A 9,517-nucleotide genomic window follows, 5' to 3' on the forward strand; every position below is an offset into this window, starting at 1 on the left:
GACGGTGGCCTGTGGGGGCCATAAGGGCCCGACAGCGAGGGTGTGGGGAGCAGCGGGGGGCCTACGGGGTGCTATAGGTGGAGGAGTGACGGGGGCCCATGGCGGCCATAGGGGCCGGGACAGCGGACGCGTAGGGAGTGACGGGACCCTATGGGGGCCATAGACGCCTCGCACCAAGGATGCTGCTAGGAGCTAGACTGGCCTATAGGAGCTGTAGGGACCTGACACGGGGGGGGGGCTGCTGGGCGTGGCAGAGGCCTATAGGGACCATAGCGGCCGGACCAGGAGTGCTGGGACCATATAGGGACGTATAGGGGCCGGACAGCAGGGACGCTGCTGGGAGCTGTAGGCGCCAGGGCCGTGCAGGACCCAGGGGTGCACGTCTGCAGCTCTGCGTCCCGGTGCGAGGGCGGCCGGAGAAGGGTCGCGTTTGCCCCTTCTCCCTCGCTCCCGCGCGCCCGAGCGCTGACCAGCCTCGCTGCGGTTTTCCCTGCGACGTGGTAACGGCCGGTCGCGGYCTCTTGCATCCCTGCGTGTAGCTATAAATAGACCATTTACGCAGCAGCTTGCTAATTATTCCCGTTACTCGGAGCCGTCTGCTGTTGCCCTGCCTGCCTGCAAGGCGCGGGGGCCTGGCTCCCCGCGCGCGGCCGAGCGGCGGCCCCGAAACGCGAGGCACCCGGGCGCCCGCTCCCCGCGTTCTCGCCGCCCGGTTTTAACGCTGGATGGTGACAGCTCCACGGGGCCTCGGCTCGCGGCTCAGCCGTTCCCGCTCCCGGCGGCAGAGCGCCCGCCCGGCTGAAGAGCGTCGGCGGAGCAAGGAGCGATACGGGTGGTGTGAAAGAGCTGCTCGGAGGGAGCGTCGCGGGGGGCGAGATGCGCTCGGGGGTGATGTGGCAGGTAACGTCCCAGGCAGCCGCTTCGCTCAGGGGGGTTTGATATTCCAATATTCAAATGATCATTAATTTGGGTTAGTAGGATCCTACTTTGAATATTAACCTTCCTAAAGGGGGTAGCTCTGCGGCGGTCGGCGTTGTGGAAGCCCAGATACCCGGCAGCCTCCACGTTAAGGCACTAACAAATCACTAGAGAAAGGCTGGGGGAAACTGAGTCGCAAAAAGGCACCTGGCTTCCCCAGCACAGCGCAGCGGATTAASGGGAGAGCCAAACCGCCGTCAGGCCGGAGTACCCTTGGCCTCAGAAACAGTCCCCTTGGCTTCTCGGAGCTTGCTCAAAACCTCCGGTTCGCACTGCGGCTGCCCGTGATCTGCTGCTGCTTTATTTCCTGTCTTGTTGCCGTGCGTTGGTTTTGCTATTAACGTAAAAACTGAAGGGAAATTCCCTGCCCCAGAGTTTTCTTTTACTGAACTTTTTCAGTTGCGACTTGCCAACGCCAATGTCGCAGAGCAGCCGACCGGCCTGGGCAAGCAGGGTCCCCCAGCAGAGTAAGTTTTTTCCTTTGTAAAATTGAGCACTTTGGTATCATCGCATCGCYGGCTGGGATGGGGCGGGAATGTTTTTTTTTTTTTTGCCAGATTAAACTAGCTCTGCTCCCCGGGAGCCAAGGGACTTTTGACRGCATGGCTGAAGACCAGTCCTGCCCTGTTTCTCCAGCGCTGGCCTGAAATGGCTCAGAGAAGCCCAAATATCTCATTTCCCAATGATTTTTCATTTTCTGATCACTTCTTTAATCATAAYTTGTGAAATATTTTTCAGGTTACAGAGGAGATTAAAATCTCTGAGCGTGCTGTTGTCCTAATGCCATAATAGCAATTTTTGTTTTGGCGGGGTGTGGGGGGGGGATGAAGAAGCAAGCAGCTTTTGATAAAACAGCATTAAGCACACTAAATCAATACAGGTTTGCTTGGCAATGAAAACCCCTGATCACATACTTCATAATAATTAATAGGTAGAGCTATATGTAACTCTCGGACAAAATATATCTTAGTCTTTGATTTCATGTATTTGCAGTGCAGCTGGTTGCTTTGGAGGGCGTACGATCAGATTTTTAAGAAACGGTGGGACCAAACCGGCAGCAAATAAATTTAAACTACCGTCACGGCTTTGTTTGTGGTGTGAGGAGCGCTGGAAAGGAGCCTTACCGCTTTGTCAGAAGTTTTCTTTGCGTCGGCTCCGTTTCCTCCAGGTTGGTTGTGATTTCTGCCCTTCACCCACAGCAGGGACTCCCCGTCGTCGCCCTGAGTGCCAGAGGAGGCTTCATCGAGCCGGTTAGCAAAGACCCTAATTACCAAGCTAGAGCTTGAATTTTCAGTGCGAAGCAGTCAAAAACCTGGAAAATATGACAGGAAGCCAAGTTGATTTGCATATTTATGCTAATAGACATGCACGAACCTTTCAAATTAGAATATACTTTTAGATGGCTTATACCACGCTTTGGTTTTAGTTACTGTTYCTCAGAATGGTAATGATTGGTGTAATATGGTAAAACTGAAAAGTCCCATCCACAGTACAGCTGCTAAAGCCAGGAGAAATGTGCTGTGTACAACAGAGTGATTTTTATCTTTARTAGTGAAAATATTTGATTCAAGCGTACGATGTGGGCATGAGCTTGACTTCCATTTGCGGAATATTTTCAAAAGCAGGAAGGGCAGTTTGGGGCTGAGCATTGTGAAAAAAGGCAAATCATGCCGCCATGTTTGAACAGCTTTCCCATTTTGGGTTCATTCCTAGAGATTTGTTCTCCTACCACGGCACAAAAATTCGATGTCCTTGATGCCCAGCCCTTGGTGATGTTTGCAGCCGATGCGAGAGCTTSTTTTCTGTGCAGGTGGAACTGCTATAAATGCTTGGGAATTAGAACCTGCTTTCTCCTCCCATTTCAGTGAATGGGAAATTCAAATATCCAGGCAGATTTTGCCATAAACAGAATGAGAAAGGCTGTTAGTTACTTGGAGCTGTGATCTAATGGCAGCTCAGGGCTTGGGGGTRAAAGACTTCAGCTTTGCCATGCAGTTGTCTCCTGACCTTGGCAGAATCACTTCCCTTTTCAGTTTTTTCTCTTTTCTGTGTAAACTGCAAGAGAACTGGACATGAGATCACTTCTTTCTGGGCAGTCCCGCACATGCCAGAACCTGAACCCTACAACACAACTGAGTGATCCTCCCCGTTTTGCTAGCTCTGGGTGACCTCAGTGGCTCCTTGCTGCTGTTCCTGCTTTTGGGAAAAACACAGATGGTCTTTTCCTCTTTCTTCTTTCTCCTGAGCAGGCGTGATGGAGATGGAAGAGGTCTTCTTCCAGCTCTGCGAGGAGGTCACSAGGCTGCAGGACCTGTGTGCGAAGCAGGGCAAACTCCTCCAGAAGCTCACTGCGAGGAAGGGACCCATCCTTGGTAAGGAGTAGTGTTGGGAAACTCCACAGACTGGAAATCAYCTGGGGAAATCTCCTTGCCCTCCCCAGCAGAGATTGCCCAGTTTTCCAAGAAATCACCCTCCTGATCTCCTGGCCCATGGAGTCAACGTGCATGTTCCCTGCTGCAGCAGTCACRTCACTCCCACGTGGTTGTACCAGCTTTTCGTGATGTTAAAGGATGTTTTCTGGGGTGAGAAGGGATTTCCCYGGGTGAAAGGCTGCCATGTGTTGTGAAAGCAGCTCCTGGGCACCTTTACCTGCTTTCCATGCCTGTGGTCCCTGGCTTTTGGGGGGCACAGCGATGTCTCCACATCTCTTCTCCTAAGGTCAGGTTCTGGAGGTGGCTAATATGCCTCCTCTGGCTCCCAGGCCTTTCTGGCTGTCCTCCGATGCCCTTTCTTCACTCATCCATCCTTGTATTTCCCCCTAGCTGTGGGGAAAGGTAAGCTTTGCCTGCTGGCTCCCCAGTAAGGAGGTAACGCCTCGTTTTGATAGTGCAGAAGGAGAAGGGAAAACCTAAGCACGTGCCAYGAAGCCGGGCAGCGATAACTGCTCGCTTTCTTTTGAAGATATCCCCGTGTCGCTGCCGATCCAGTGTACGGAGGATATGGTGATGGAGGAAGCAGAGAAACCCTCGGAGGGCCGACAGGACTGCCCCGCGGCCCCGACCGCCGCCGCTGCTGGCCCCGGCTCTGCCCACCCACTGGCGCAGCCCCCCCCTGCTGATGCGCTGCCTGCCTGCAACGTCACGGACCCTCCGAGCACCAAAAATGCCGATGTATTAAGCGGGGGGAACAGGAAGGCGGCCCTTGCGATGGCTTTTGGCAGTCAGCATTGCAGCAAGGAGGAGAGGAGCGAGAAGGGGGRTTTAGACATGTGGCTGAAAAATTACAGGGTGCTTGCTACCATGAAAGCCAGCAAGGAAGAAGCGAGGCCTTGCTGYAACCTGCCAGAGTTTGCAACGCCCAACCCGGAGGCTGCAGACTSCTTTCTGGACCTGTATGAAGCCCCGCAAGATCTTCAGAGGGAAGATGCATCTGGTGAAAGTGCTCTACGGGCTGCAGTTCACGTTCCTGTAGAAATCCGAGGACCTGTGAAGGTAAACTGAGMGGCCAACAGGGATTTTTGTCTCTGAATTTGGGGGTATAAGCGTCATCTGTCAATCTTCAATATCCTCCCGGTTTCAACAYCAATTCTCTTGTAACACACAGGGAGACAAGGCAGAGTAGATGTTTAGAGTCATAAGCTTAAGTCCCCAAAATGCCTCCAGGCACCCAATTTCCTGATTGCCAGGGCCCCGTTAGCTGCACAAAAGCAACTGTGATCTAGCTGCTAAGCACCTGCTTCACTTGTGGATAAAAATTTCTCCCTTGATGCTTTCTGATTCAATGCTTTCTGAAGCTATTGATTCAGTCTCTGGGAAAAATTGTATTGGCCTGCTTTTGATGTGTGAATGAGCTTGTAAGTATTTCCTTTATTCTCTCTGATTTGTGTGCTGCCAAAACAATGATTCCTAAATACMTCCTAAAATCTACTGCCTCAATCCTTGTGCTAAGCCTTTATAATCTATGTTATGAATGGGTCACCGCAGCTGGACCACCGATGTAGGTTTCTGTAATGCCAATCCCRTTTCCTTTCACTGCTTTTTTTCCAAATGAGGCCCTTAAACATTATTTCATGACTGTCATGGCTACATATTCGTGGCGAACATTGTTGACTTTCAGCCTGAGCTATACTTAGAATCTAGTTTCATTTTAAGAAGAAGGAGGGGAAGAAAAAAAGAAGTGGAGACCGGGGCTGTCTCGACTATCTGGTAAAGTCCTAATGTGCCTTATCAGCACTTAAATGATAATGACACAAAAGGAAATTACAAATACTCTCCTGTTTGCTTCTTACAAAAGCACTTTTCTCATGTTTGGGCCTGGAGAATGATTGTAGCTGCTGGGGAGGAAGGAGGGGGGAAGTGATGGGTGATGGGAGATGCTCAAGTGCCATAAGAAGCTCGGAGGAGGCAGGTAGGGATGGAGCGAGGGGGGACAGAGCAGCGCCCGACACCCAGACCGCCTTTAGCCCTCCCGTCCGCAGGTGCGAAACGCAGCGGCTGGGCTCGGAGGCGGAGCGGACGCTGCGTTTCAGCGTGGCAGACCTGGGGTGGAAGCTAGGCTCGGTTAGGAGCTTGCCGAGGGGCTGCATCTGCTGTTTCCGCTGACCGCTCTTTGCCTTGCAGACGTCCTGGACGCCGGCGTGGATGCTGGAGGAGAGCCTCGGGCAAGGCGCCGTCCTCGCCTCGGAGGCCGTCCGGACTTGTGACTTTTGCCAGGCTCTTTTCCCCTCGGACGCAGCCCAAGCTGACTATTTGAAGCACCTCTTAGCTCATATGAAATAGGACAAAATCTTCACACTCGTCAATCTGTGTATTTGCACTTCAACTAACACCTCGTGCCGTGGGGTGCCTTCGTGTGATCCTGCTGCTGACTTTGACTGGGGTCTCGCAGCTCGGGTCGCGATCCTCTTCCATTTCGTTTGCTGTGCCCCGAACCCCGTCCCTGTTGCACTGTTTGATGGGCCGTATTAGGGCTCTCGATGTGTCTTGGTTTGCTGAGCTTCACGGATATCAAACAACTCGTGTGCAGGCCGAGGAGAGAGCTTTAACTCAATGGGAAATGGAAAATTCTCAAAATTCTCCGAAACCAGAAARAGTTGAAGCGAGTTTTCTGTAAAGAAATACTCATATTTGAAAAGCCATGTTGGCTTTTTTTTCCGAAAACGTGGAAGATATGGTGAGAGAGTGAGAGACTCGCAACAGTTTTTAATGCCACTAGATCCGCATTTGCCTTCGGAGCGGAGCCCCAGCCCTGGCGTTGGGAGCGCGAAATGCCGCCCGCCCCGCAGCGAGGGGGACCGACGTGAGCCGGGTTTAACTTCTGAGTGTGTTATCGGGAAGGGCGTAACTGAGGGCTCTTATCCCTCCTCATTAAAACCTCATCAGCTCCGGCTCAGTGGCTTGTGCAAGTTTAATTGATCCCTCTCCGGGTGGGAGGAGGCTTGTCCGCACCRGGCGGTTCGGGATCGGTGCTCCCAGCTCGCGGCATCTGTGTTTAGAGAGCGACGGAGCGGAAACGAGCACGGCGGCTCCTCCGGCGCAGGGACGCAAGCGACATGCGTGTTATTTTTCTGCCTTTCTATTTATTCCCTTGGGGGAAATGGCTTTTGAACGAGAGGCTCTGGGAGCCGGCGGGTTGATAGGACTGTCGGATTCGGGGGATACGGCTTCTCTTCCTAGGTCTGAACCTCTGCCTGAGCGTAAAACCTTGCTGAGCAGCGATTTGCCGTGGAGCACCTTCACCTGCAAGGTTTCAACTTGCCCAGGCTACTAGGAGCAACTCATTGCCTGTGAATTCATGCTACCTGAATTAAGCTTATGATCATTCATAAATATCTTATGTAACTTAGCTGTTATRTAGCACTCTCCATCAGTAGATATCCATGTATTCTGCAAAAGGAGATTCCTTTGGAGATGGGGACACTGGGGCACAAAGCAGTGACTAGCTCCAAACCACCAAATAGGTCTTTTTGGAAAAACCTCATCTCAGCACTTTGTGTTTTACAAGTAGCCACTGAAATGTAGTCGGTGCCACATTTTTGAGGCTGCTGCCATTGAAATGATGGCCAAATTCTCCTTTGTTTCCATGGGTCGGGACCAATTCCAATCTCCAGCTAAGAAATTTCATCTTCGGGGGCACAGATGATGATAACGGCCCAACTCTCTTCCCAGAAATGTGGCAGCATTCATGTATTTGCCATAATCACAGCGAAGATGATGACAAATGTGCGTTTCCTGAGAATTTGGTAGTTTTAGAAAGGGTGAGGGCTGATCTGAACCAGAGTGGGGCTGTGGGGTGCCGAGAGAGCGGTCCCTGATTAATCTGAACTTCTGCAGGATGCAAAAGTTTTTCTCCAGCTCGGATGCATCCTCATTTACAGCCACAGCTTTGAACTCGACTCTTCTTCTCGTGCTGATGATCATAGAGCAGCTCGTGCAGAATCAGGGTCTTTTATTTTGCTGAAGGTCAAGCAAGTTTTCTCATGTCACAGCACAACTTTGAATTGCAGATACATCTCCAACGGTGAGAGATTTCCTCCTGCTGCRGTTACTCGGCTGCATTTTATAGCGCTTTGTGCCCTTCTATAGGGCCTCGAAGATAAGATCGTTCCGCCGTGTGCTGGGTTGCTGGAAGCACCAGATCAGAACGGCAGCCGGAGCCATAAATTTGTTTGGTATAAAATTTTAACTGGCATCCAGAAATCGCCGGAAGGATGAAACCAGCCCAGTTCTTTCCGCTTTGAAAACGAGTCCAGCAAATTGAATTTAAAAATCGCAAGGACGCATGGCTTTTCTCAAGAGCCAGACCAAGCCTGGCGGCCCGCTGGYGGGCAGTTGCCTTTCCGTAGGGCGCTGGACCCAACGTGGCCGGTCCGTGCGACGGGCCCGTGAAGCGTCCGTCTGTCCGTTCGCGCGTTGCCAAGTGGGACGAACACGGGGGCACGCGAGGAGCAGCCCGTCGCCTCCCCGGGAGCTCGGCTGCGCTCGCCCCTGGCCGCTCAGGGTGTTAAAAGCAGCCCCAAGTTCCAGGCAAACTGACTTTATTGCTTGGACTTTTTTTTTTTTTCTTTTTTTTTCCCAGACTTTGGTATATTTTTGAATGTCATGTTGTGGAGTGCAATTACTCACCCCTCTTCTAGCCAGATGGTCCGCAATGACAGAGAAGCTGCTTTTTTTAATTCTGCACTTTCCATTGGCATGAATGTGCCTTTTCTTCCCAAATAACCTTAAGTACAGGGTATTTGTCTTAACTGCAGAGAGTAGGTGGCGTGTTATTGTTTTTCCCCGGCTTCGGCTCACGGCGGCAGAAGTGGGTGTCGTTTCTGAAAAGGCAGGAGTTGGATGACAGTCCTTTCCAGGAAGGAGAAATAGGAAAATAGGAGAATCCGGATGCTCTGGATTAAACCTGCTTCTAGGCTTTCTGCYGGAGGTACCCGCAGAGCAAATTTACAGGACTGTGTGCGTGCTCCCTCAGCTCTCCTTTTGAGTGGGAATGTCAGCGTGTTCGATTTGCAATAGCGGATGGTTCAGACTGGACCTAGTCAAAAATACTTCCCTTCTGCTGTGCTCTAAATTCAGCAGGAATGCTTTTTGGGGAGGGGTATATTAACTTTTTCAGGCACCGCTCTCTTTTGGGTCAGCATTTTCAAAGGAACCTAAAGAAATCAGGATCTCAATTTCCATAGGATGGAGGCTGAGGAAGAAGATTTAATACCCCTAATGGAAGAGTAATGAAATATTTAGATTTATTGCAACAAGAACAAAGGCAATATTCCTGGCAGGGGGAAGAAAATAAAAATCCCTTTCTGTTGCAGTTGTCYCCAGTCCCGTGGTTAGTTCCAGGAGTTTTCATCACCAGTAAGCGGAACGGGGACCAGTTCTTCCCCACCTGCAGGGTGGCCCCATCTGTGCTACCCGCAATTAYAGGAAATGGCTAACAGTCCCGTTAATTAACATCTTACACTCTATTTTCATCTCCCGTTAACGGAGGATAAATGTTTCCTTATCCCATTTTGTTAGGAAATGAACTCGCGGAGTCCGAGACTGGCGCGTGCAGCAGAAGACCCACCTTGGAAATCAATTTAATAACCTTAAAATTTTGCAATTAGAAGAGTTTTTGCTGAAGTTGTCAAAGCCCGAGGGCAGTAGCCGGCTCTTCCGGAGGGGGTTCGGGGTTGTGAGACCCGCCGGCGGGCTCTGCCTTCGGCCACGCCGGCCTYGGGGCGGTTTATGGGTGCGGGGAGACGTCTCGGGTTAAACCAGGCTGCCAGAGCGAGGGCCGGGGGAGACGGGGGCAGCTCCCCGGGGGCGGCGGGTCGGGCCGGGCTCCCGCCTGCGCGCTCCGGGGCTGCCAGCCCTTTCTCCTGCCATTTCTGAGCCTTTTCCTTCCCGGCCGTTTCGGAGCCCCAGGCGGGTGCTGTCCCGGAGACCTGGGGGCTGCAAGGGTGCAGCGCTGGCACTCACGCTGCCGGGGGTGGGGGGGAGGACACGCTGCGGGCAGCACGGGGTATACGGGGGGCAGGAGGATGCTGGGGGGCCTTGGG

At 52.2% G+C, this 9,517-nt stretch overlaps 1 protein-coding gene across 1 annotated transcript; it reads left to right on the forward strand.

The window, feature by feature from the left end:
• Positions 1-3,232: 3,232 nt before the first annotated feature.
• On the forward strand, positions 3,233-5,756 carry LOC146589758 (uncharacterized). The gene is made up of 3 exons (XM_085315696.1): positions 3,233-3,350; positions 3,940-4,469; positions 5,598-5,756. Exons 1-3 carry the CDS (start codon positions 3,233-3,235, stop codon positions 5,754-5,756), a joined length of 807 nt encoding a protein of 268 aa, XP_085171822.1.
• The last annotated feature ends 3,761 nt before the right edge of the window (positions 5,757-9,517 follow it).

The sequence above is a fragment of the Rhea americana genome, unplaced genomic scaffold, assembly GCF_003343005.1.
Source record: "Rhea americana isolate MKP2758 unplaced genomic scaffold, rheAme1 scaffold_435, whole genome shotgun sequence".
In the NCBI taxonomy this organism is placed as follows: Eukaryota; Metazoa; Chordata; class Aves; order Rheiformes; family Rheidae; genus Rhea; species Rhea americana.